This window comes from Notolepis coatsorum (genome assembly GCF_963971535.1).
Source record: "Notolepis coatsorum genome assembly, chromosome: 18".
Taxonomy (NCBI): Eukaryota; Metazoa; Chordata; class Actinopteri; order Aulopiformes; family Paralepididae; genus Notolepis; species Notolepis coatsorum.
The window spans coordinates 84,686,191-84,713,341 of record NC_140182.1 but is presented as its reverse complement, the minus strand read 5'-3'; the positions used below and the strand labels follow the sequence as shown (position 1 = coordinate 84,713,341).

Below are 27,151 nucleotides of genomic sequence, written 5' to 3'. Positions count from 1 at the left end.
TAATACCGTCGTGAATATAAGTGTTTTTAAGGTTTTCTGCAGTAATTCCTAAAACGCGAGTTATAGGCCCTGACGCATATGATAGATTATCGATTGGCGTTTCTTTCCTATACACGCTATATTAAAAAATTCAAATTTATATGATCGGTATACATTATGCTTCATCATGCGTGAAGGAAAGGGGGAGGGGGGTCGTTTATAATTCCTTGACCGTCAGTAGCATCTTTTTTTACTATGGGTTGATACGTTGATCAGATGGATTGCGTGAAATAAATAATCGGGTTGAAAATAACGTTAGATTCCTCTTACCGTTCGCCGATGAGATTGGAGGAAAAATATTCCAATTATTTGACGTCGATCTGCTAGATCCATTTCCCGTTTGTATGACGCAATAAACGCCGAAATCATATTTATTATTGCGTTTAGAAAGCGATCCCAATGCACTCAAGTGTGTATCTAGATCCACGCTACAAGATATTACTGCCGGAGGATTCTCCCAGATGCACAGAGCGCCACTTCCGGTTTGGCTTGGAGTGTAACTCGCCCGAAATCCACCAGGGGGCGGTATTGAGGCATTGCAATATCAGACAGGGTCCAGCTGCGTCCCCGGAGGGAGGCTGGATGAATTATGAATATTTAATATTTATCCCAAAAACGAGTATACTCGTTTTTGGCGCACAATGTGTTAAGGCGCAATCACATCACTGTGATCAATAATACTACTCTGACAAAATTAACAAAATGCTATGTTTTATTGCCATTCTCAAACGGCCATGGAGCCAACAGGCTAGTGATTATCAAAGTTCCAACTCGTTTGAAAAGTTTTTTTTTCTTTTTTTTTTATACATGTAAGAAGAAAAAAAAGATTTCAATTATCATCTACTTCACAGGCACTCAGAAGCACCTTTCTTTCCAATCTTCTTTGTTTGCATCCATTTCACCGTGCATCTTCAGCATGCGTTTGTTTATGTCAAAACGTGCATGTTTTATTTTAGTAGCCAATAATTGTGAATAAATGTATTTTTCCACTAAATGTGTTTTTACACTCAAAGAGCCTAAAAGTAGCCTTCTAAGGGTACATCCGGTAGAGTCCAACGTCTACTTTGGCACGGATTTCTACCGCTATACCGGCTCAACCGTTATACCGCCCACCCCTAGTTTTTTATATCATTAATGTGCCAGCTTTGCCTAATTTCTGCCTCTCTCTCTCTCTCCCCCCCTCGCCTCCAGACTGTGTACAAGTGTGACTTCCTCAACCTCCAGCTCCAGCAGCCTCTCCAGCTGGCGGGCGACGCAGTAGAGGCCTTCCTCCGCCAGCTCCACAACCCCATCGACGCCCTGCCCGCCCAGCTGTTCCACGTGGCGGTCTTCTCCCTGCTCCTCTCCTACTTCCCCTCCCCGTACCAGCGCTGGATCTGCTGCAAGAAGGCCCACGAGCTGCTGGAGCTCCACGGCCTGCTGCTCATCATCACGCCCGACTCCTCCCACCAGAGCCGCCGTGCCCTCATGATGCGCAGCTGGCGCGTCGCCGTGGAGTCCCTGGGCTTCAAGCGCTACAAGTACGTCAAGTTCTCCCACATGCACCTCATCGCCTTCCGCAAGGTGTCCCTGGCCACCACCAGCGACCTGGTGTCGCGCAACTACCCCGAGATGCTCTACATCCCCCAGGACTTCCACTCCAACGAGGAGGAGGACGACTACGCCGACGTGCCCGTGCAGGCACGCTCCGAGTTCGAGGACAACCAGGTGGCATGGGGCTTCGTGGAGCTCCCCGACACGCCCTACGACTCCGACTCTGGAGAGAGCCAGAGCGGCTCAATGCCGGGCTTCCACGAGCTGGAGGATCCCATTCTGCTCCAGAGTTAAGGAGACTCCTCCCTTTCTCTAGAACCGTTTCCATCCTGCTTCAAGAGTTAGGCGACACCAGCTACACCTGCTCCTTCTCCTCCTCTTCTCTAGAACTGTTCTCATCCCTCAACTACTGCGCTGCCAAATTTAACCTGCTGCATTCTCCTCCCACTCCTCATCCCTCCTCCCAAGACAATGCAGTTTGCACAGAGTGAAAGAAAGAAGTTTACAGATGTCACTTATTTTCCTCATATCTACACACCTGTATGTACGTGCATACTCACACACACAAGATCTCTAACTCTCTCTCACACAAACACACTCTCTCACATACACACACTCACACATACACACAAAATGTCTAACTCTCACACAAACTAACTCTCACTCTCTCATACACACTTGCACTTAACCACGTGCACACACACAGACTCACTCACACTCACTCTATCTCTCTCTCTCACACACACCATCTCTCTCATACACACTTGCACTCAACCACACACACACACAGACACAGATGGATATATTTTGATAAATAGTTAGATTTTTTTAAGATTTGGAAAGTGAATGCCCTCAGGACATAGTTGGCCTGCTCCTCGATTTCCATCCCATTCACCAATCAGCTTTCAATAACAAAACACAACTGGTGTATACTCAGTCTATATTCTCTCAACCTTGAAATAAGCTAGTTAGGCAGGCTTCTTCATAGTATAAAAGCCAAAAAAAAACATAAAACCAAGTAGTCTTGACTGTTTTTTGTTTTGTTTTTTGCAGTGGAGGCATTGAGACAGAAAGATTGGTATGCTTGCTTCTGTCATGCAACTAGACTTTCTGAAATTCTTGATGTCCATTTAGTATATTCTCAACAGTCAAAACATTGGTGTTGTCATGCGTAATATGTGGCAATGCAATTTTAACTTTGCATCTTATGACTGATTTGTGTAGTTTTCTTTCTTTTTCTTTTTTTAACAATAAAGTGGTATTTGTAGCATTTGAAACATTTTCAGAACCATATGGTACAGTAGGAGTATGTCTTAGGTAGGTTTACTAATGTGAAACTGTTAACTGTTTACTCAATGTGTAATAACAAGGTATGAGTGTTTCAAAGTAGGTGTTGCTCTTTTTCTGTTTTGTGTCCTTACAAATGTTAACAGTACTGTGTAGAGTCCCAGTAGAGTTTTTTTTTTTTTTTTTTTACATAATGAATTTGTAGTCAAATAAATAGTATATCACTGCAAGCCAGTATCAAGCCAGCTATAATTTACAGCACCAGTCCAGTAGTAACCCCTGGAGACTATTTTGTAACGAGTAAGTAGGTCGAAGCAGCTCGGCATCCGCCCTGCGAGGGAGTCCATCCCTCTTTCAATGCACTAGACCAGGGAGATGGATTGCTGAAGGTGGAGCGCAACACCTACCGTCAGCTCCCAGTACTTACCTCACTGTCTAAGTTACTCAAGCTGTGCTACTCATACACTTGACTTGGCGAGTCTAGTGGCACGGCTGCATTCAACTCTACATTGGAAATGAATTGAATGCAGCCACGCTGCTAGACTCCGCCGGAGTGTTTGGAACTGCACCCTGAGCAGCCCAACGTAACGTTTTGTACTGCCTAAAGGTTTCCATCCCCACCCCAGAAAGCATCTTGATCTGAGCTCGTTAAATTTCAAATAATTTACCTCAATGAGGTATTTGCACTAATGTCCTGTTTTTGTCATACACAACCTCAGAAGAACAGAGCGAAGTACATTTTAGCAATAGCAAGCAAAATCTAATCTGAACGTACTGTATTTTTATGGGAACACTTTTACCCAGTGACACTAGCACCCAAAATGTTGTGTATGGTTCTACGTGTGTTTGTGAATAGGTGAAATGTGTGGGTGTGGCTGGGATTGTGAATGAGTGTTCCATTTCTACGTGCTGGTGCACAGCCACGTGACCTGCAAGGGTGGAGAAAATGACTTGAATGCATCTGTGCCGCTTCCGGACCAGAGCACCCACATGCGCCAGCGTACGGTCGGTGGGGCCAAATTTAGATTGGTTTGATGGCAAACTCATACCTCACCCAGCAACAAATTGATCCAACCACTCAAAACGTTTTTGAGTCAAAAGTCATAGCATTAATGTGATTGGTAATTGGCAATGTCAGATTTAACCACCAATATGTATATCAATATCTGTCACCAAGAAATTTGTCAGCTGACTTAAACAAACAATGTAGGGCTACAAGGGCAGAAGCCATGGTACTGTAGTGCTCCTAGTTGACAGATACTTGCCAGCATGGACAGTAATGTTCACAATCTTGATTTTGTGTAAGCCTGAATAACAGTTCTCTTATCAATCTCCCTTGACGTGTTTGTGTTTTGTATGGGGCCATGTGGCTCTGGAAACGTAAACGCCACTCTCTCGCAGCTGTCGGTGTGCAGACTCCGCCTATCCGGCACACGTAGGCATATACGCCGGCGTGGTAATGGAGCGCACCCAGTGATGTTTGAATGGAGGGGTGTATGTGTGTCAGTTTATGTTCTTGTCTGTGGCACTTTTATCAAAAATAATCTCTTGAGTGCCACAAACCGATTTCATCTCATGAAAATCTAGTCTTACAAACAATATGATGGGCCCATAATTTCATACCAGTAATTCTAAGGTGCCTTCTTTGTTAATGTTTATGTTGCAAGCTGATTTTCATGCCCCTAGAGAACTGAGAATTTAGACCTTGTTTATTATTTGTTACTTTTTTATTTTTTTCGTTGAGCTTCCTTTGCCAAATGATTGTGTTGCAGTACAGTATGTGCAACTGTCCAAATTCTACTCTGTAGTGTTATCGGTGGAAAATACAAGAATAATATATTTTGTCAATTTATTGCAATTAGTTGCTGTTCCCATATCATTTTCCAGCTGATGTATGTGGTAATATCACATCTGTGATAAGTGGGTGTGTTTTGTCTTCCAATGTTTCTTTTGGTCCACTTGCATGGGGATTTTTATTTCCATTATTAAGGACTTTTTTGACAGTACAGAACAATGTGTGCTTACCTTACAGTATGGGTGTACTTCTCTTTTATAAATGAATGTAAAAGTAATGCCTGAGTGTTATTTTGTCCTCCTACATAATAAAAGAAAAAAAATTGAGTGGTTAAAACTTAAAGGTACACTATGCTGTTTTGGGGTAGAGAGGGACTTGTTTACATTTTCACCATAAATCGAAACAAAATAATTTGGAGGCAACGTGAACCAAACGTAAGCCTAGTAGATTTGGTTTGTTTTATGTTTGTAAACAAAATATCAGGCATGCCATTATAACCTACTCCTACCAGTATGTTTAATTGTTAATAGCACTTATTCAACATGATTATTTCTAATTGCTTTCAACTTGGCATATTCCACTAAAATTCAAATAGTGAGGCAGAAAGGTTCGGTTAACCACAACCCAATCATACCTGTACCCTTAAAATACCATTCTAAACCATTTTAGATATTTTCAGAAGAATTTCCACTACCTATAAATAAAAAATGCATACAAAAAAACGTACTTCCAGGCTATGGGATCTAGCATTTACTGTTTTTCTTGGTCAAGTTAGAAAACGTCTATACATTTTTCTTTGGTACCCACCCACTTTTTAAAGGTATATTTCACCAGAAAAGCTAGGAAATACACGGGTGTCTTTAAAATCCCATAATATATTAAACTACAAAACTACATAGCAATACTCAAAAGCAATTAAAGGAACATGCCAACATTATGGGATATGCTCTTACCATCTTCTCCAGAGTGACAAGAAGATAGATACCAGTTTCCTCTGTTCAGTAAAAAGCTATCTGCTGCATGTTAGCCTAGCTTAGCACAATGAACGAAAGCGGACAGTACCAGTTAGCCTAGGTGTTGGCCAACTAAGACCTCCTAGAGTTTAAGCTGGGCTACCGGTACTGTCCGCTTCCATTCATTGTACTATTGGTTTGATGCTGTGTAGCTTTTGAAGGTATTCTTCACTAAAAATGTCATTTTAATAGAAGCAACCTTTTATATTATGCCATCTTTGACTCCTTCATACTTATTTTTTTACCATAACGTTTTTTTTAATTTTTTTTAATATACATTACCCTACAATCAATACTTTCAATGCATATCTTTTAACTCATAATTTAAAGGGATAGTGACCACTGCTGTGTCGTCTGCTGTCAACACCACCATTCCTCCCAGGTGTCAGGCTCCTCATTCACTTCCATTCATTTTGAGGATCAAATCTAAATATAATACTTCTGAATTAACAATAGTTATTAATTATAGTATTAACAAACTATACAGCAATATCATTCTGTGTAATGTATTTTTCTGTGTCAACGGTACTTGTTTAGGTATTTAGCTAATGTTGCCATTTTTTTTATTAACGGTAAAGGAACTATTTCAAGGCAAGGATACATAGCACCCTCAAACCTACAACAATTTGACTGGATATGCTTTTATTTTTCAGTGGTAATAAAACTGTAATGACACATCAAATGCCAAAACAAACATGCACATTTGACTCAGAATCGTCTCTTATTGAAATCTGCACAACAGTAGTTTGTTTATTGAATGGTGTTTAAGGAATGGTGTTGACAGCGGATAACAAGAACTGTAGTGGACACTAGCTAACTTGTAGATGCACTTACAGCAGTAAAACTGCTGAAACTTGACAAGTTGTACTAATGTGCAATATCCCTTTAAAGCACACTCACATTTTCGTGCTTTTGAATAGTTTCAACTGAGTCATTATCACCATTACTTTTGTGCAACATGGAACAACTAAAACGCATCGGATTGATGGTGCAAGCTTGTCAAGTGCATCTCCTCTCCACTCCCCTCTTGGCCTCTCTACCAGCTTCTAGTCCAGAACCAAAGCGCAGGTCGAAGTTGTTTGTCCACAGATGCTTGCCGTAGCTTAGCAAAGTGATGGCGGCGACTGTCATCTGACTGAGCGAAACTTTTAGAAGTGACAAAGTTTTTGAAGTGATGCCTTCCAGGTCCTTGACATTTGGGTTCGGGATGATTCATCTCGTATTTGTTCAAAATGATCGCACATAGATGAGAAACCAACAATATGTACACAAAGTTAAACGCATAGCTAGCTAACATTATACAGTATGCTAGGCGCATTTAACCGAGAGATGCAGCTGTCTCTTAAGCTAACGTTAGCTAAGCTAACTTTATTCAACAAGTTAAAATGATCGTGTAACAATATTGACCTCATGCTCTTTCAACTGCCACATCGTAAGACTTTAGAAGTCTGAGGCGTGCCTCTCTTTGTTATTGGACAGTTTGACTTTGCCAGCGAGATGTGTCGCTTCATACGCTACTGTGTCAGTCACTGTCTGCGTGCAGCGATGACCAGGATGGAGGAGGTCAATGGGGAGCTAAACATGTGGTCCTCTGTCCGCTGGCTGGGCTACCTGTCCGGCCTGAACTTGCTGGTCGCCCTGTGCCTGGGACTCTATGTGCGGTGGGAAACGACGCCTATGATTCTGATCATTTTTGTGTTGGCACTATTTGTTATTGGGATAGCAAGTGTATTGTACTACTACTTCAGCATGGAGACAATGAGCCTGAGCCTTCTCCACCTGTGGTTTGGATTTTTGTTGGGTCTGCTTTGTTTCCTCAATAGCCCTGCTCTGGAGAGTGATGTCAAAGAGCAGGCAACGAACTACCTGCTGTTAGCCAGTACGGTGCTAAGGATGCTGTGGGCTATGCTGGAAAGAGTGTGTGGATGTACCAGATACCGCCCTGCCTTCCTCACCTCCGCAGAATTCCTGAAGCTGGCAGGCTTTGCCATCGCCAGCACGGCGCTGCTCATTCCACAGTCCTTCAGTGTGGTCATGCTGGTGGCGGCGCTTGCCACACTGATGGTTGCTCTTCGGATGAAGGTTCTCCTGGCTCTGCCCAACTTGTTGTGCTTTAGTGTCATCACGGCAGTGCTGTTCTTCAAGTCACTGGCCATCTCCACCAATCCCTTCGCCTTAGCCTGCTTCTTCAGCCAGCTCATCTGTGACCCCCTGCTGGATGTGTACTTCAGTGGCCTGTCAGTAACTGAGCGCTGGCAGCCTTTCCTGGCGTGGCGTGGCCTGTGGCGTCGGCTCTCACTCCTGCCTTTGCTGGTGGTGGAGGTGACCTTCTTCATCCTGGCGGCGCTGAAGCTGAGAGATATGGACCAGTGGTACCTGAAGATCCCCGGCTTTGTGGTCTGTGGGCTGTTCTGGGCCATCTGCCACGTGGTGTTCATCATCACGGTGTGGGGCTTTCACACCAAGCTCAGCGACTGTCAGAGATTTAGCCTGGGCCAGGGCTCAGGGGTCGGCACCCTGGACAAAGTCATGGCCTCTAAAGGTGTGAGGCACTTCTGCCTCATCTCGGAACGCCTGCTGCTCTTCACCTTGCTGTCCACCGCTGTTCTCGCTGCTCTCTCGTGGCAGGTAGGCGGATTGATTACATGTCATGAGCTCTGACACAACATTTCTGCATGAGACAGAATTTACACATTTACTTTTTGTTTACTAACAGGTGTCCGTTTGGTGTGTCTTGTTTTTGCTCAACATGTGATTGGACCGTTGTTTCCTGTCCCCAGTCCTCCAGCAGTATCTTCGTGAGCATGTTCCTACTTGTCCTGCCCTTGGAGTCTCTGTTCCATGGGCTTTTCCACGAGCTTGGGAACTGCCTGGGAGGAACCAGTGTGGGCTACGCAGTTGTCATCCCCACCAACTACTGCAGGTAGGGCACAATGATGCATGTGTGTAGTGTACTGAGTGAGAATACATGATGGAGGCAAATTCTTCTGCTCTAAGAAGGCTATTTTTTCCATCAGGCCCAGGTACTTGCTGGGGCAACTTGCTATTGTAATGGATAAATGATAGTGGTGACAGCCAACAAAGATAATCACTCTGGATATGTAATATACTGTATATTGTGAATGTCACTCTCAACTATACATTCATATTTACAGGTTTTCAACAGTCACACACACCTGGTCCGGTCTGACTTGTTCTCCCAGTGACAGTTGCCTTGAAAAAATATGGCAATATAAGAATACTTACAATGGTGTACATTGTCCCTACCTATGGACATTAGGGAGGCTAGATCACTAAATATTTTCAAAAGTAAGCTAAAAAACATACCTCTTCACCATAGCCTTTTAATACACGCTGTTTGGACTCATTGCATTCAGACTGTGATTTTTGTACTATATTTTGTCAAATGTTACACTCATTATATGTCTGCACTTTATGCATTGCTTTTATTTTGTCAGAAACCTGCTAATAGTCTTTTATAGATTTTAATGTCAGAAATCTATCTTAATCAATAAGAAATCCAAAATTTCCGTGAGGTTGTAATGCTCATTTTATACCCGTCTATAATTATGCTCATTTCATGCCTATGTCTATTTTGTGTCTACATCACTGCTGTGAAGCACTTTGGGCTCCAATTCTTGAAAGGTGCTATACAAAGTTTATTATTATTACAATTGTTAGAAAAAGGTAGAAGTACTGACAATATAACATTTCATATATGTATACATATAATATACTATACAAGATTACACTATTAGACAGAGATAACTTTACAGCTAGAATTGTGTATTTAACATAACAATGCAAAAGGATTCTGCTACTGGTGGTGATGCATCAATCTGTTAATTCTACTGCTGCGTTCGTTCCAAGTCACTCTGCATACGAGTGTCTGTCGAATGAAAACACAGTCCTTTTCATCTTCAACAACTAACTCCTCTCTTCGTTCCATCTGCCCTGCAGTCCTGACGGCCAGCCCACGCTGCTTCCTCCGGACCAGGTGCAGCAGCTGAACCTGCGCTCCACGGGCATCTTGAACAGCATGCAGCATTTCTTCTCCCACCACCTGATCGAGACCTTTGGCTGCGACTACTCCACCAGCGGGGTGACCGTGGAGGCACTCCAGGCCAAGCTCCGAGCCTTCCTGGAGCTCCGCACGGCCGACGGCCCTCGCCACGACACCTACATGGTCTTCTACAGTGGACACACCCACCGCTCCGGGGAGTGGGCATTGGCAGGTAAGAGTGATCATCCTTGTGTTATTACATGTGTTATTATTATGTACACTTTTTGCATTGCTCTTATTATGTCAGAAACCTGCTAATGGTCTTTTATAGATGTTAATGTCAGAAATGTATCATAATCAATAAGTCATAATCAGAAATCTATTAAAAGATTTCCGGGATGTTTTTAATGTAAATTCTCTGAATTATGCCAATTTTATATTTGTATGTCTATATCACTGCTGTGAAGCACCTGGGGCTGAAATTCTTGTATGAAAATAACGTTTATTATTATTATTATTATTATTATTATTATTATTATTATTATCATTACATGTGTTTGCACAAGAAGGAGTACAGGCTGCGTGAATATTTTAGGCAACCAACTTGTGTTTAGCGTTTCTCTGATTGGCCAATACGCCCATGTGACCACGGCAGCGCGAGAGAGCGGCAGCGCGGAAATAGGCTGTCTATTGCCTCGCGCTGCAGCGCGGAAATAGGCTGTCTATTACCATTCTCTAAGTCAAACTCTAACCTTAACCAGCTCCTTAACAGCGCCTAAACTTAACCCTTCTAACCTTAAGCAACTCCGAAACAATGCCTAACCTTAACCAACTCCGAAACAATGCCTAAACTTAACCGGCGAAATGAATGCACGTTAAAAAATATTGCCATTCTCTAAGTCAAACTCTAACCTTAACCAGCTCCTTAACAGCGCCTAAACTTAACCCTTCTAACCTTAAGCAACTCCGAAACAATGCCTAACCTTAACCAACTCCGAAACAATGCTTAAAGTTATGCCTAAACTTAACGGCGAAAGAATGCGAATGCACGTTAAAAAAAAAAAAAAAAAAAAAATTGAAGGGAATCGAACTAGCCAGCAACGAGCCGTAGGATCCACAGCCATGCAGCGTTGCCAATTGAGCTATTTCTGGATACAGAATAAGGGGCGGTTACTGGCATATAATGCTGCCGCGACGGAGCTCTGCTGCTGCCGCGATGCCGCGGGGGCGTGGCTAGACGCAAGTTGGGCGTGGTTAGACACAAGTTGGTTGCCTTTAATATTTAGGCGTACAGCCTACAGGGCATCCACTACGCTGGGTTCCCACGGGTCATGGACTTTCTATATCATGGAATTTTAATAAACAAATCAGGGAATTTTTACTTTTTTGAGGCATTGTGTATGAGATCCCTGTGAGGGAAAACTAGTAACTAATCAGCCTACTTATACGTATTCAAAGTTAGTCTGTGCAATTACAACGGTATGCTGTGGTGTAAATTCCTGTTTGGTTCATTGTATTCGGAAAGTGCAGAGCACTTTTTTTTTTCATTTTGCCATCCGCTTGGTAGTGGGAACCCTGACTATGTTCTAAGTTCAGCGCTCTTCATCTCCTCTCTCCTGTCCGTCGCCAGGAGGAGACGTTCTCCGCCTGGACCAGATCCTGGAGTGCTGGAGGGAGAGGAATGTGGACTCCTGCTCCCGCCTCATCCTGGTGCTGGACTGTGAGAACTCGTTGCCGTGGGTGAAGGAAGTCAGGAAGGTGGAGGGTCTGTACGTGGCAGTGCAAGGGGCTCAGCTGGCCCGGGCGACGGACGTGGAGCTACAGGACGCCCCTCAGCTCGGCGACTTCACCTCCCAGTGGGTGGAGTTCAACTGCAATGCAAACAGTGCCATCCAGTGGTCGGAGAGGGGCAGGACCGTCAACGCCGCTTACGGCATCTCCAAGCACTGGAGTGACTATACATTGCACCTGCCCACGGGGAGTGACGTCACCACGCACTGGAGGATGTACTTCCCTCGGATGACCTACCCGGTGGTCCAGCTGGCGCTCTGGTGCGACGGGTTGAACCTGCTCTGGGCCTGCAGTGTCTGCCTGCGATGCCTTAAGAGGGTCAAGCTTAACTGGTTCCCACCAGCTGTACTAGACACTGGCCAAGGCTTCAAACTGGTCAAGTCTTAGGGATGCAACGCCAGTATGATATTGACCCAGAGATTCTGTTTTTGTGTTTAAAAAAATATATTTTGGGAATATTTTTTAAATCAGTTCTTGTGGTTGATAGCTTGCCTGTGCAATTTTCAGCTTTAGTCGCTGAGTATATAGGCAGCTATTGGATCTGAATCCATCACTAATCAATGCACAAGATGTATTATTATATTCACTAAGAGTGCTGTTATCTTACCGTAGTTACTGATTGGTGTGTTTGGAGGTACTGTCTCATACTTTATTTTTTTATGTACAGTATATATTCTTTGTAAATTGTTCTATGAATGTTAAGAGTTTAGGTTGGATTTAGATCATGCACATCCCTGTCAATCATCCCTATTAGTGGGATGAGAAGAGAGTGAAAACATTACTTATAAGAGATAATAAATGTCTTATAAACTGTTGACTGTCAAGCACATGGGCTATATGTTTTGCACACGATTTTGCATTGTATTTACCATTACATCTTATTCCATTGTGAATTCACATACATTAGTATTGTGCCTTTGAGAATCACCAAAGAACGTCAAGTTATTATGTCCTCGAAACCAAAATCGCAATGGTAGGCCTACCCCTTCCCCATAAGATCTCAGGTATCTGAAAAATGGTATTATTTGGATCTAATTCAGTACATTTGTATGGTCTTTTACTAGAATTTAACATGTATTAGGCCATTTCTTTTATACCGCTATGCTTTTAAAGAACTACATTGTGGCAAAGCTTGAATATTTCCAATTTTCTGATTTGTGTCTTCCTTTTATAAGTTAAAGTTGTAAGTGTTTTTGGGCTATTTAAATCTACTCTAGCTGTGTCAGGGATTCCAGAAATAGTTTTTACTGTACAGTTGATTGCACTATTCCAGTCAAGAGTTGTGATAAATAGTTATGTATGATGATTGATGATTACTTTTTGAGTTTTGTTATAAGATGATTTAGCTATGCAAGCTTCTGCTCATCTGTGTTGTGTTGAACAACACAAGTCTGAACTATGCAATAAAGAGCTTGACTTTATTACCAAAATGATTCATGTGTGGAAAATTTTCTCTCAGATGATGGAGGAAAAAAAGAGACGTCCAACTCTGCGTAGGATAATGAAAAATGTATTAAGTGAAAACTTTACTATTCAAGAATTACTTGAATAGGCATAGACGTGGTGTAGGCCTATGTCAACATATGAGGAGATTTCAAATGTTTATAGTTTGTTGTATAAGAAGCATTTCTCTGCACGTATAGCCTAGTCTGGTACTGTTAATCCTTAAAAACAAAGTCAAGAAATCCACGATTTGTTTTTAAACGCGCGCAGTTCTAGGGTTTCACAAGGACCTCGCCTGTTTCCTTGACGTAACTGGCTACCTGTCAAGAGTCAGACACACTCCTCTCTCTAGTCTGTGCTGCCTGCGTGGTGACAGGAGGTGTAGCCCGCCGGGTCCTTCAGCATCATGGGGAGTGGTGCCTCCGTTAGCGATGTGAAAAACACCGCCGACAGTGAACCAGTGCGGGGGGTGGAGAGAGTCGAGTCCGAGGATGCTGACCCACGTCCCATCACACCGGCGGCAGGCGCAAGTTCCGACACGCTGGAAGTAAGGGAAGGACAAACTGATTGCTACAAACATGTTGTGTGTTTGTGTGTTTCAGCAGAACAACGCCATGCTGGTATTATTATTATTATGCTTTGCTTTATTATACTAGGATACACAGGCGTGTTTTCAGGAGCCACCAAAGGTTCACGCAGAAGAACATCAAAGTCATGCAGTTGACATACAGTCAAGTGATGACAGCATCTCAGAAAAAAAGGACGAGGTCGCACTCGCAGAAGAACTAGAGAATCTTCTCAATCCAACTGTGGCTGTGACTCCTGTGAGTAGCCTTTCGAATGTGAAATGTGTGTACTGTACACAGATACTGATGTGATCGATACACACGTCGATACACTTGCACAGCTTTAACACAGTATAACACTGCTGCTTGTATCAGGAGGCTATTGCAGAGAACGAAGAGGTGTCCTTGGCTTTCGAAACCTTTCTACACAACAACGGGACTCTTTACAGTTGCTTCAGTCAACACGGTAACAGGCTATATGTTGACGAGTCACAGGTGAGCACCTGTTGATAATATGGGGAGCCATAATTATAATTCTGACCATATATTGCATGCATCTGTTTGTTTTATCAATTTAACTCCTCGTTTCTTCGTCTTTTTCAAGGCTCTGAAGCCTTTTCCAAACGAATGGTACAATCAGGGACGGTTTATCACTGGCACCAATGAGGTGATATTACTTTTCAAATGCCTGATTGATTGATTGATTGATTGATTTGAAAACTTTATTAACAGATTGCAGAATTGGTACAATACAGTACAGCTCAATACAAACAACTGCTAAGAGGATGAAGACCATGGAAAAATACTTCCGTCTTGTTTACATAAGGGTCCTCCATTTTCAATGAATCAGGACATTTATGACATACAAGATATACAAATACGGTACTGTGAGCATTGTGTTAAATGATTGAGTTGTCTCATATAGCTGTGGTTGTGATGCTTCACAGTTGCCTAGTCAGTCCCAGGCTGCTGTCTGCAGTCAACAAGTGAGCAATGAGCCAGCTGTTCGTGAGGACGACCGGGCCAGTGGGGTTTACATCCACGGGAGAGGCACCGTCATGACATACATGTTTGAGGTGATGATGACCGGATGACAATTAACATTTTAACATGATAGATATTATGAGTAAGATGCATGGCCGGGGCAAGAAAGTGTTATGGGCCCCCCTTGTCCCTCAGGGGACAAACAGCTCTGGACTACTAATTTCAAGGGCTTTTAGATGAAGGATATATCACAAAACTGTGCCCCAGTACCTTAAGCAGTATACTGGGGGGCCTTTCAAATGGAATCATGCCTGCATGATGAGCACATAATTCCAATTGATATTAGTGAGATGATGCACTTAATCTACACACAAACCCGGGGCTCTCTGGCGGTGTCTTCCCCCGGGGCAGTTAGCCGGTATGCCCGGTCAGTAATCCAGGCATGGTCAGCTGTAATGACATTATGTTGCACATGGTGCTGTGTAGTGCTATCTTTGGAAGTGGTGGAGCACACTTACTAACTGTTATTATAGAGTGTACACCAGATGTCTGTACATACCTGCACATAATCCTTTTACATATCTGTAGATACTATATCTACATATCCCTTACCTACTCTTACTAGTTACACTGCTGGCCAGTATGACTACTACCATACTGTCTGTAGACCTAGTATAACTCTGTACATACATCTGATTAGCACTACACTCATAGTACTGGACTTGTGCTGCAATGACAATACATTTGAATCTAATCTATATTCAGTACCTACATTTGGTTTTTCATTTGAAAATACAAATATACTGGGGAGCGTTGACCCCCCCCCCCCCCCCCCCCCCCCCCCCCCCTTACACGCGCACATAAGGCACACACACACACACACACACACACACACACACACACACACACACACACACACACACACACTTCACCCCTGGTTGCACAAGACTGATTCTCCCGTTCTGTATCCATTCCCTAGGAGAAGGCAAACATCTGCAGGTACTTTGAGAGTCAGTCAGGCCTGTGGCTGCTGTTGCCACTGCAGTGGGAGGTGAATATTGACTTTGTCAAAGCGAGGGTCAAGCAAGTCATGGTAACTAAATACCACGGTTGTCACCACGTTTCACCACACAAGGAATTCCCGGCACATGACTGTTATATTTAATTGCGTTTCTCTCCTGTTTCCCTCCAGTGTGCCCTGCCAGGCCTGGTAGATCAGAAGGAGATCACCGCGGCCCTCAGACAGTGTAACTACGACCCTGATGAGGTCATCTCCGTCTACCTCACCATTTTTGGAGATATCCTCCTCCAGTCCTCCTCCACTGGGGAGCAGAACTACAGAGATCTCAACTCCTTTAGGTGTGAAAATGGAAAAGCAGTAATAATCAGAATCAGAAAGGTCTTTATTGATAAGATAAGATATTCCTTTATTGATCCCTTTGGGGAAATTCAGGCAAATCAGGCATTGCCAAGTAGTTTACACATACCAGCTATTTGATTTGGTCACTTTGTGCGACATTAACAGACAGACAATTAAGGTAAAATAAAATAAAAGGTAGAATAAAATAAAATGGAATATAAACTAAATTCAAATAGAAGTACAATATAATTGTAAAATAAAATACACCAGGGCTGTACAATTGCGCATGATAACAAGTAATACCATAATAACCAAATATTTTCAACTGCTGTACTTTTTGGTATCACGGTTGAGGAGTCAAGGACAGATTAAAACTCAGTGATCATAATCAGAGCCCTTTCCTGAAACTACCAGAGCAGGGACAAAACCCTTTCCCTTAGGGTAGAATGTACTGTTAATAATGTCCTCTACTACATATCTCCGAACCTTTAGAGCTGCACCTCTGTTCCTGCTTCTTTTAGCACAAAAACCTGTCCTCATTTGAAACCATCAGGGCCCATCTGGAGAAGGACCGGGTGATTGAGGACCTGAAGGAGAAGCTCCAGACCAAAGAGACAGAGGCTGACAACCTGCTCCAGAGGAACAGCTACCTGGTCCGGGAGGCCCACTACCTGTCCGACGTGGTCCAGCACCTGAACCAGAGGGTGGCCGAGCTGGAGGCCGACCAGCAGGAGGCGCGGGAGAAGATCCGAGCTCTCCTGAAACGCAGGGTCCCCGCTGTGCCGCCCGCAGCCAAGGCCGCCCCCAAACCCACCGTGGACCCGGCCCAGCTCCAGCAGATCAGCCAGTTGACCCGTGGACTGAACGTGTCTAACAAGCAGCTGCGGTCCACGGTGCGTCAGGCGCTGAACGACATGCAGAACCAGCTGGAACAGCTGAAGGATGCCGTGGGCAAGCTAGGCGAGCTGGACGCGGCCGGGATGGTGGAGGAGCTGCGTTCTCTATACAGGAAGGAGGCCCTGGAGAGGAAGGCCCTGTACAACAAGCTGCTGGAGCTCCAGGGGAACATCAGAGTGTTCTGTCGCTGTCGGGACAACTCAGACCCCAACACCTGCCTGGAGATGCCCTCGGACCGGGAGGTGGTGGTCGTCCAGAGAGGAACCAAGAAGAAGTTCCAGTTTGACAAGGTCTATTCTCCCATCACCTCACAGGTGCAGTACGGGTCTGGCTTCTTGGAAGAAACATCACCAGAACATCTCAAACTCAAAATTGCTTTAGATTTTACCATGCTCTCTTGTTGTTCTTCATGTATAGGAGGAGGTATTTGAAGGGACCTTACCAATCATCACCTCCTGTGTGGATGGATATAACGTCTGTATACTGGCTTATGGGCAAACAGGGTCTGGAAAGACTTATACTATGATGGGCACCAAAGAAAAGCCAGGTGTGAATATAAGGTGAGAGTTGCACACTGGTTTTAACATGACGCTGTCCAATCACACTGGTTTTAACATACAACGCTGTCCAATACACTGGTTTTAACATACAATGCTGTCTAATCACACTAGTTTTAACATACAACGCTGTCCGATCACACTGGTTTTAACATATAACACTGTCCGATCACACTGGTATTAATAACACTGTCCGATCACACTGGTTTTAACATACGGTGCTGTCCGATCACACTGGTTTTAACATACAGTACGACGCTGTCCGATCACACTGGTTTTAACATACGGTGCTGTCCGATCACACTGGTTTTAACATACAGTACGACGCTGTCCGATCACATTGGTTTTAACATACGGTGCTGTCCAATCACACTGGTTTCATTAGAATTTAGATAACTTAACATTCTCATGCTAATGTCACAATGGCTACTGGCCATTGAAAGCTATAGATTAATAGAGGTTTTCTTTGAGGAAATATTCCAAAAAAAACTCACACCTGAAAGGGTTAATATGAATAAAGAGATGTAGTACTGTGTGTAACGGATGGAAACTTTCCATCTAAGGAAGATGATCTAGCCCAGACAAAGATATGAGTCTTAAGAATCACTCAAGCTATTAACCAAATTGAGGAAAATCCCCTCTGCACTTACAATATCTTTTACATTAGACGTGAGTACTTATCAAAGAGGGGGCAAGCAAGACTAATCGCGTCTCATTATCGATTGTGCTATCTGTGCATCAATATGTTATCAGTCAGAGCAAGAAGGCTGTGTTAAGAGAAATAGAATCAGCTTATGCAGCAAGGATAGGGTTTCCTTGGTGGTGTGAAATAGCACCATCTCATTGTAGACTGGAACACCACTTGTAATGTGAGCTGTTTTCACGGTTTAGGATTACCTATGGGGTATGGCCTGCAAATAGGTGTTATATGTTTGTGTGTGTGTGTGTGTGTGTGTGTGTGTGTGTGTGTGTGTGTGTGTGTGTGTGTGTGTGTGTGTGTGTGTGTGTGTGTGTGTGTGTGTGTGTGTGTGTGTGTGTGTGTGTGTGTGTGTGTGTGTGTGTGTGTGTGTGTGTGTGTGTGTGTGTGTGTGTGTGTGTGTGTGTGTGTGTGTGTGTGTGTGTGTGTGTGTGTGTGTGCGTGCGTGTGTACGTGTGTTTCTCCAGGTCTGTCCGAGAACTCCTGCGCATTTGTAGGGACAAAGAGAAGATCACTTATACTCTGAAGGTATGCTCTTTAATGGAGGTTACAATAAAGTGAATATTGTTCAAGTTCAAGTTGTTTGTTGTTGTTGTCACATATAAGGTAGATTCGATTGTACATTATAGTGAAATGCTTGGTTCTGTATAACCCCTCTGAGATTGTGCTTCATACAGTAAAAATATAAAAGAATAAACACCAAACACTATACAAAATATACAATATACAAAGCTAAAATGTACAAAATGCTAAATAAAATGCAAATTAGGTAGAAGAGGTATTTGTATTATTTATTTTTTTAAATGTTAAGTGATTAAAGTGTTTAAATTAGTGCTGTCAGGCGATTAAAAAAATTTATCTAATTAATTACAAGATTTGTAATTTATTAATCTAATTAATCACATTTTAATCGCATAACCATTTTAGGCCTGATATTCTATATTCTATAATCATATTTCAAATGACATGTGTCCGGATGGCAGAATTCAGTACTGTATCTACAAAACCTTCTGTTTAATCATCTTCCCTTTATTCATTTGCTTAGATTTTTGAGGTCTGGTCCATTTTTGGTGTTATTCACAGTCAAAAAAAAAAATAAATAAAAATAATTGAATTGATATTCTCATTTGGTTCATTACAATTTACTCAAGCCTAGTAACAGACACAGTATTTCTGACACTGGGAATACATTCCCTGAGATCCATAGATGTCCCTAGAATCAGATACCAAGAACATGCAAATGGACCATTTAAAAAAAAAAAATTGTAAATGTTTATTCTACGTTCTTATGGAATGAATGAGATAACAAATTTAAAAAAAGTTATATAAAAAAAAAATTGTTTAATTAATTTTGAATACATTTTCATAACGCGATAATTTGCAGTGTAATTAATTAATCTAATTAACGCGATAAACTGACAGCCCTAGTTTAAATGAATGTCAATATTTAAAGTGAGTGTGTGCATGTGGATGTTGTGTACAATGATTGTAGAATGGACGAGTTAATGTTGCATAGAGTCCACATTGAGTCCACATAAACACATTTTGCAGTAGTATGCCCCAAAACAACCTACCCCCTCCAAATAAAATACTGTCCTTCCCAGATATCCATGTTGGAGATCTACAACGATAGCCTGAATGACCTCCTGTCCAAAAATCCCAGTGGTGCTTTAGAGATCAGAGTGCAGGGGAAGTCCATCCTAGTCCCAGGGCTGACTCAGGTGGAGGTGAAGGCAGAAGCTGACATTCTGAACGTCATGGAGATGGGAGAAAAGAATAGGACGATTGCCTCAACCAAAATGAACATAGAGAGGTATCTCACAATGGACCTATAGTGGACCCTGACCCTCTCGATCCTCCAATTACAACTGTTGTTTTTCGTCAGAGAGAAGCAACAGTTGTCATTGGAGGATCAAGAAAATAGGGCGGGCTTGAGATAGGTCAATTCACCTGATATTCTATAACTACCATGTGTTGATCTTTTTTTGGTCTTAACTCTTTCTCTGCCAGTTATTATCCTCATCCTGTAGTAAATGTGCCATGCTTTATATAGGCATTTTCACTGTGCGACACAGTGTTTGCAGGGCTATATCTATATTCTATATTATAGCTATGGAGACAATACTATGGCTCATTTGACAGTAACTATCCCTCGTTCAACATGTGAAAAATACTTTTTTATGTATACGTTCGCGTTATAGAGCGATGTGTGAATTTAGCTAAATGCGTTCGCGTTGCTCGCCTGGACATGCTACTGTTTCCTAGAGCCATATGAAATCCGTTTTATTATTTTCCAAATTCCATTAAAAATAATAAGTGGGAATGAATAAATGTCCACAATTGAATAAGATATAACAGTCCATTTAATGTTTTTAAGTGCTGCAACTCAGAAATACAGTTCAATTTGACACAATATCTTTCAAATAATATTGTGACAAAATAAAAATGCACACAAAATAAAAATACACATTTCAAGTGTAAACAATAGATACAGCTAGCTACTACTGACATACACAATGTCAGTAGCCTAGCTATATATATTATATTGTGATGAAATATAGTAATGCATAATTTAGGCACCTTTCGTTTATTTCGTTTATAAAGGACAGTGTGTACTGACAACATTTGCATTAAATAAATAGATTGGTGCACCAGATTTAGCAAGAAGCTATCATTTCCATCTATAGTCCTATGTACTGTAACGTTACATAGCTATTTAATCACAATAGTGTCAGTGATTAGCCTCACCCATCGGCGTATTTAGACCACTATCAGTGGGGCACATGCACATGGGGTTGATCATCTGTGCCCCATTGATTTCTTTTTTAACAAATGTTTTTTATTTTCCCTTTTTTAACATGATCAAATGATTTTAACATGATCAAATAATTATTATAATATGTTTTACTTCGCTTTGAAATATTATAGTGAAATATTTTGCACTGTTGTCGCATTTATCTTGTTGAAATCCTCCAACAGGCTCTTTTTTGTAAGTTGACTGGTTTGCACACCCCTATGACAGCTAATACATGGTACATCCCATGGTGCTCAGCTGTCAGCAGGCAGCTGGCGCCTCGCGCAGTTCACAGGTGCTGCGTTGCATTCTGTCATGATGCACAGCTAAGAAATTCGGGCATTCCAGCCCTCGTGGACAGACTACTACGGGTTTGTGTGTCAGAAGGACCCTGCTGTGTGTACTTATGTTGAAGGCTTGCCAAACAAAGAGACAATCAAATCAAGGATAAAAGATATCCCCATGTCAGCTCGAAGTGTCGAGTGACGCATCAACGAAATGTCCGAAAATATCAGAGAACAGCAAACAGCTGGATTAAAAGATGCTCCGGTGTGCAGCTTAAAAGGACCAACCAACACAGCCCCCAGATAACAGATAAGCAAAACAGTGCCAGGGATCTCAGGTAGGCAGCGGTTTATTACACATGGCGCTGCAGCATGTTAACTTGAACGTCTTTCTCTCTCTCTCCTCTCTCTCTCTCCTCTCTCTCTCTCTCTCCTCTCCTCTCTCTCTCTCTCTGGCCTTCCTCCGGTGGAGGGATTGGTGGAGGTGTGCCTCAGTTAAACCTTGCGATGACTGAGCTGTGTTCTGGTCATGTGACACTACACATATTTAATTGAGACCCTTTATTATTTCAATTTAGCAATTCAGTAACATTTTCAGAGCCTTATAACAAAAACATTATTACGGTCACCATTGTGACCAGTGGGATTCTTTTTACTCAAAATGTGAGTATTACCAAGTCACCTTGTGCTCTTAAAACAATGACAATAAACATAGTTTTATTAGGTTGAAATAATGTGGTTGTGTACATATTTTTTCTGTTAACTTATTATGGATTGAAAACTGAAAACCAAACAAAATGTGCTATATATAGCCTACCGTCTGCGTCGAATATAAAATAAAGGCATCTTAATGATACATTTTTTCTTTAAAAAAAAAACAAGCTCAATCAAAAGATTCTACATGATTCCAAAATAGTGAAGAAAATTACTTTAGGAAGAACAAAGGCAGAGGCTCTGGTCCTTGCTCCAAAGGCAGTCGGTGATGTTCTCAAGGCCTTAACATCAGACAAACCCCTCCCATTCTCCATACAGATGGATGCATCTAATCTAACCTAACCCTAACCCTAAAACCGAAATAAAGTAAAAAAAGAAATAGTTACACAATCTGCCAATTTTCGCCCAAAAACCGGGCAAAATCGGCAAAAAAAAATCCCTAGGTGCCCCCCTGTGCCCCACTGTGCTTGGTCTAAATACGCCCCTGGCACCCTCTAGCTGTATCGATCACCAGGGATCATCGTTAGAGAGCTGGTGTGTTTTTGGGAAGCACAGTGTTTTTCCGTGTTCCTGACATGGCTTTTGGAGAGTGATCTTTGCACATGTTTTTGCGGGTCCAGTCCACGGTACGTTGACAGAATTTGCAAAACACCTTATCGCCAGAGGCATAAAAGTCATTAGGATACTGCTCTGCTCTGAATTTAGGGCTTAGTGCTACATTTCTTAGCTTCTTGACGATGTTAGCATCGAAGCAGCCAGACGCTTGGACACTGCTGCGTGTTGTGTGTAACACGCTGTAGCGTCCCCGACTCCCCGGTCATGTTTGCTTTGCACCAAACGTTCCATCTCCTCCCGAAAACGGAATTTCAGTCCAGATTAGGCCAAATTCTGCAGTTGATTCCATTTTTATTGGTCAATTCCGCGATTCCGTAAACGCGGATTTCATATGGCTCTACTGTTTCCAAATCAAAGGTATATAATAGGTATTATGTTTCATCATGAATGCATCGTTTTTTTATGTTCTGATCGTCATCAGCGGCATTCGTTTTGAATACTACATACGTTGATCGACTGGATCGATATGAAATCATTGTAGGATCAAGGTAGAATTGATGTCAGATAGTCCTTACCTTACAGTCTGGAACAGGGTTTCAAAGGGTGGGTGATACTGCCACCTAGCAGGATCTGGCCGGTACTGCACTCTCGGGATCTCTATTATTTTAAGGGTAACATAGTGACACTGAATAGAATATTAAAATCGAGGTCGGCTGGGTGGCGCAGCGGACTAAGCGCTCGTCACCAACGCGAGAGACACTGGTATCGAATCCGGCAGCGCTGCCTCCGGCTTGGCCGGCCGTCATACTGGCTCAATTGGCAGAGTCAGCGGGAGGGAAGCCGGTGGGTGGGTTCGGGTCGTTGTAAACAGCGACTCCTACAGTTCGGTCGGGGCGCCTGCACAGCGAGGGAAGGATCTGGAGGGAGGTAGTGTGACCTTCCACACGTTACACTCTCCCAGTGAGAGTCCGCGCTGCCAGGTGAAAAGAAGTGGTGGGCTGGGTACACATGTGTCGGAGGAAGCATGTGATAGTCTCCGCCCTCCCAGACCGACGGTAGGGGGTAGAGTGCGCAACGACCAGGAAGTGGATTGGGAATTGGCATAACGACTAACATTGGGAGGGGAGAAAAACGGAAAAAGAAGGGGAAAAAGATAATAATAATAAAAATTAAAAGAATATTAAAATCGAAAAAAAGGAAAACGGACCAAATAACGTATATATACGTGATTGATGTTCAACGGTTGGCGAGCAAACGCGTATATATACGTGGATGGCGCAGATTGAGTTAAAGGTGCTATAGATAACATTCAGCCACTAGATGTCACATTAGACTAGAATACCAGCATGCCAATTATCCAATCAGGTGTATAGGTGTAATAATAATTGTATAGCACCTATCATACATTATAGCCCAAAGTGCTTCACAGCAGTGATGTAGACCCAAAATAGACATAGGCATAAAATAAGCATAAAATTGGCATAATTATAGACAGGCCTAAAATAAGTAGAGAATTTATATTAAAACCTCCCAGAAAAGTTGTAATAGATTTCTTATTGATTCTGAATGATAAATTAATTTATCATATAATTTCTTTGGGGCTGAGCAATACTCTTATTCTGCACCTTTTTAAAAGCTCTGTGGATGTTATTTTCTTTTATTTTCTTTAAAAAAAAGATGTCTATATAGAAATGTTGTCTATAACACCTTTACTTAGGGATTTCTTTGTTGTAGTTTTTCTCCTTTCTATTTGTCTCAGCTTGTCCTGCTGTGTTTGATACATTGTCTCTTGTCTCGTCTATTGTTTGCTGTGCTGATCCTGTGGACAGTGAGGTCCTGTTGTCCTCTGTACGTGTGTGTGTTTGTCATGGAACTTTCTTAGTCGTTGGTACGTCTTTGTAACCTGGCTTCACAAGGGTCTTTTGATCTTCACTGCAAATCACCAATAATGAGATGACTCATTGGCAATATGGTGATTGGATATCTGCCAATTAATTAATTAATTAATTAACCAATTAACTCGTAGCCTTGCGTTACTGAATCACACGCCACGTCAGTGAGGCATTGTCCAGCACACTCCTTGCACAAGAGGAGTATCAAACTCTTTTCTCTCTTAGTCACTATCCTAGTGCTTCTAAATCGGATTCTTCCTCCCTCCCAGCTCCCGCTCTCACCTGGTGCTGACGCTGACAGTGGAGGGGGTAGATAGTGTGTCAGCAGTCACGTCTCGAGGCACCCTGACCCTGTGTGACCTGGCAGGCTCCGAACGCATCTCCAAGACGGAAGCCAAGGGACAGAGATTGGTGGAGGCAGCCGCCATCAACAAGTCCCTCACATCACTGGGACAGGTAGCCTGTAGTGGATTTCTTTTAAGAGACGGGGGATTGTAGTAGCATTGTAATATAATTACCGGTAACTGTAGATTGTGGGAGGTGGTAGACACACAATACGTTTGACCTAATACAGAGCTATATGGTGACATTCTGCCAAAGACCATAATGGGCACCAAAGTTTAAGGAAATGTACAGGAAAGAAATTAAGTAGCATGATCTGGAAAAGGGGATTGCAAATGGCCAACCATACTTTGAATTTCATATCTTGTTCAATTAATTAACAAAATGTTTTAATGCATTTATAAGAACATTATCAACTAAAACCACACTAAGCATTGTACTTCATCCAGTGGTGGAAAGTAAGTAAGTATTTTTTACTCAAGTACTGTACTTAAGTACAATTTCGAGCTACAGTACTTGTACTTTACGTGAGTATTTTCATTTTAGGGAACTTTATACCTTTACTCCACTATAGAGCAGCATAACTGGACCACATACCATTTTAACATAACCTTTAATCAGAGCAGCATAACTGGACCACATACCACTTTAACATGACCTTTTATCAGAGCAGCATAACTGGACCACATACCAATTTATCACAACCTATAGAGGTCAATGGATCAAGGATTGAATGCTCCCAAGCACTGGAATACACAAATGTAGAATGCATACTTTTACTTTAGATACTGAAGTACATTAAATACCAAATACTTCTCTACTTTTACTTAAATAGAATTTGAATGGAGGAATTTTACTTTAATTAATTAATTAACTTTTAATTTAACAGAGTACTCATTTATCTTTGTATTAAGTACTTTTACTTAAAGGAACACACCAACATTTTGGGAAATTAGCTTACCGTCTTCTCCAGAGAGAGACAATAAGATAGATACCAGTTTCCTCTGTGCATTCAGTAGAAAGCTATCTGGCTGCATGTTAGATTAGCTTAGCACATTGTCCAGCCTAGGCATTGTCCAACTAACACCTCTCCCGAAGGCTAACTGTTCATGTCTGCTTCCATTCATTGTGCTAAGCTAGGCTAACATGCAGCCAGAAATCTTTCTACTGAACGCACAGAGAGGAAACTGGTATCTATCTTCTTGTCTCTCTCTGGAGAAGACGGTAAGCTAATTTCCCAAAATGTTGGTGTGTTCTTTTAAGTAAAGGAACTGTGTACTTCTTCCACCACTGACCTCATCTCACAGGTGTTCAGCGCTCTGAGGTGCAATGCGCTGCACGTGCCCTTCAGGAACTCCAAGCTCACGCACCTGCTGCAGCCGTGTCTCAGTGGAGACGCAAAGGTAGCGTTACATCCTGCTTTAAAATGGAAACTTCTCACTTACATCCAGGGGTGTAAAAAGTACCCAGAAATTATACTTAAGTGAAAGTATGGGTACTGTCTCAAAATCGTACTCAAGTAAAAGTCAGAGTATCTGGCTAAAAACACACTTGAGTAAAAGTAAAAAAGTGTTTACTTTTAAATTGTACTTAAGTACTAAAAAGTTAAAGTAAAAACTTTTTCTGACTGTCTATTCTTCTGATAGCAGGTGCAAAGTTCCCCGCTTTCTAGTCTTGCACAAGGACCAATCAGCATGGGTATGGGCGGGTTAATTTTCCATTGATGGGGATTTGATTGTCTGTTTTTAAATAAAGTGTGGCCGCAGGATTAATAACGTTAACGTTAGTTCGGCCAGAGAAACAAATATACTAATTAAAATAGTTGGACCTGCTGGAGTTGGATGTTTTTTTTCCTCTGAAATGTAATTGAGTAAAAGTACAAGTATACAAACCTAATAATACTCGAGTAAAGTACAAATCCCCAAGAACAGTACTTAAGTATTGTAACGAAGTACAATTACTCAAGTACTTTACACCCCTGCTTACATCTTACATGAAGTTTGACTTCACCTGACCGAGTTGTATTTTCCTGTTCTCCCTCCAGTGCTGCGTCTTTGTAAATGTGAGTCCTGACGTCAACAACACGATGGAGACCCTGAGCACCCTTCAGTTTGGATCCACCATAAGGCAGGTGGCATTGGGCAAGGCCACCCAGAACATCATCCCAGCGAAGAACGCCAAGGCCGAGAAATAGCTACTCGCAGGAAATGAAAAAGTTTATCTTGTTATGTTTTAATACTTTATTTTAATAGACACTGACTGTTTATCAAAAACCTTTAATTAAAGAACCCGTACAATTATGTCAATTTAGTCAGAAAAAGCTTATTGTGGAATGGTATTGTCATGTAATTTTTTTCATCTTCTGTATCATTTGATTTGTTATAACTGTTTTAGTGCTGCACCCTCTGAGCACAGCCAACTGTCAGTGTGTTGAGGGAGGCGTGGCCTCTGTTAATTGAAAAGAGATGTCAAGTTAGTATCATAATGTGAAGCTTTCAAATGTAAACACATCTGGTTGCTATGGGATATTAACATTGGCTAATCTGTGCTAGCGGGTGATAAATACATTGTCACAGTTGCTGTGGTTTTTCTTGTCACCCGTTTG

General features: G+C 42.2%; 3 protein-coding genes across 3 annotated transcripts in view; all 3 read left to right on the top strand.

Annotated features, from left to right (window-relative positions):
• Positions 1 to 4,922, top strand: part of samtor (S-adenosylmethionine sensor upstream of mTORC1) — a 29,869-nt gene extending 24,947 nt beyond the window's left edge. Inside the window, exon 5 of the mRNA XM_084334909.1 lies at positions 1,231 to 4,922. Within this exon, the coding sequence (XP_084191035.1) occupies positions 1,231 to 1,866 (636 nt within the window). The 3' untranslated portion in view covers positions 1,867 to 4,922. The remainder of the gene's footprint in view (positions 1 to 1,230) is intronic.
• A 1,869-nt stretch (positions 4,923 to 6,791) lies between these two features.
• On the top strand, positions 6,792 to 12,877 carry tmem168b (transmembrane protein 168b). Its single transcript, XM_084334876.1, has 4 exons — positions 6,792 to 8,295; positions 8,448 to 8,590; positions 9,628 to 9,902; positions 11,301 to 12,877. The coding sequence occupies exons 1-4, from the start codon at positions 7,165 to 7,167 to the stop codon at positions 11,846 to 11,848; spliced, it is 2,097 nt and encodes a 698-aa protein (XP_084191002.1). The 5' UTR covers positions 6,792 to 7,164; the 3' UTR covers positions 11,849 to 12,877.
• Positions 12,878 to 13,310: 433 nt separating this feature from the next.
• On the top strand, positions 13,311 to 26,740 carry LOC311245415 (kinesin-like protein klp-3; the record flags this gene model as incomplete). The annotated part of the gene is made up of 11 exons (XM_084335258.1): positions 13,311 to 13,451; positions 14,418 to 14,546; positions 15,434 to 15,547; positions 15,647 to 15,813; positions 16,368 to 17,025; positions 17,129 to 17,271; positions 18,433 to 18,493; positions 19,570 to 19,778; positions 24,474 to 24,660; positions 25,854 to 25,949; positions 26,591 to 26,740. 11 exons carry the CDS (start codon positions 13,311 to 13,313, stop codon positions 26,738 to 26,740), a joined length of 2,055 nt encoding a protein of 684 aa, XP_084191384.1.
• Between the last annotated feature and the right edge of the window lie 411 nt (positions 26,741 to 27,151).

Bases quoted from the DNA above. Each gene is read 5' to 3' on its own strand.
- tmem168b (XM_084334876.1), top strand. From the start codon at position 7,165: ATGTGTCGCTTCATACGCTACTGTGTCAGTCACTGTCTGCGTGCAGCG. The intron at 8,296-8,447 runs GTAGGCGGATTG...TCCTGTCCCCAG, and splicing joins TCGCTGCTCTCTCGTGGCAG to TCCTCCAGCAGTATCTTCGT. The intron at 8,591-9,627 runs GTAGGGCACAAT...TCTGCCCTGCAG, and splicing joins ATCCCCACCAACTACTGCAG to TCCTGACGGCCAGCCCACGC.